Genomic DNA, 545 nt, shown 5'->3' on the forward strand with positions numbered 1-545 from the left:
TGACCAAAAAAATTGAGATAGCTTTTCCATCAATTACAATTAACTCGGGCACCTCACCTGTGCCGAGGGAGAGTCAGGTCCTCCCCATCCAGCCTCCAGGTGACTACAGGAATCGGGTGACCCTTCGGAGGCTCACACTCGAACACGGCCGTCTTCCCTTCCGGCACGTCCACGCTGGAGGGTGACTTCCGGAAATCCTCTCGTAGGTCTGGCAAAGGAACGAGGTAATAAGAGCTGATGGAGAGGGAGCGGAACGGACTCGTGTTACTCGAGGAAGCAATCAAGTTTCCTCAAGGAACACGAGAGATGTCGCAGTGGCGTTCGAGTGACTCCTCTGTGTGAAATCAGTGGGACTTGAAGGTGGAGGTAAATCCGTCTCGGAACAACACTTTTATAAAGTAAAACTGAGCTATTTCATTTGCAAGAAAAAAAGTTATTGATATGAGTGTTCATTTGTAAGAAAAAAAAGTTACACAGCAGGAGTCATAAACACACACTAAATATATGAGCAAAAAAAAAACAATATATTTTCAAGGACAATCTTG

General features: G+C 45.5%; 1 protein-coding gene across 1 annotated transcript in view; it reads right to left on the reverse strand.

The window, feature by feature from the left end:
* LOC119589226 overlaps nucleotides 1-545 on the reverse strand; it is a gene marked incomplete at its 5' end in the record, with an annotated part of 73,080 nt that overhangs the window by 27,045 nt on the left and 45,490 nt on the right. Inside the window, 1 exon segment of the mRNA XM_037937831.1 lies at nucleotides 58-208. Within this exon segment, the coding sequence (XP_037793759.1) occupies nucleotides 58-208 (151 nt within the window).

Source organism: Penaeus monodon, chromosome 25 (genome assembly GCF_015228065.2).
Source record: "Penaeus monodon isolate SGIC_2016 chromosome 25, NSTDA_Pmon_1, whole genome shotgun sequence".
Classification (NCBI taxonomy): Eukaryota; Metazoa; Arthropoda; class Malacostraca; order Decapoda; family Penaeidae; genus Penaeus; species Penaeus monodon.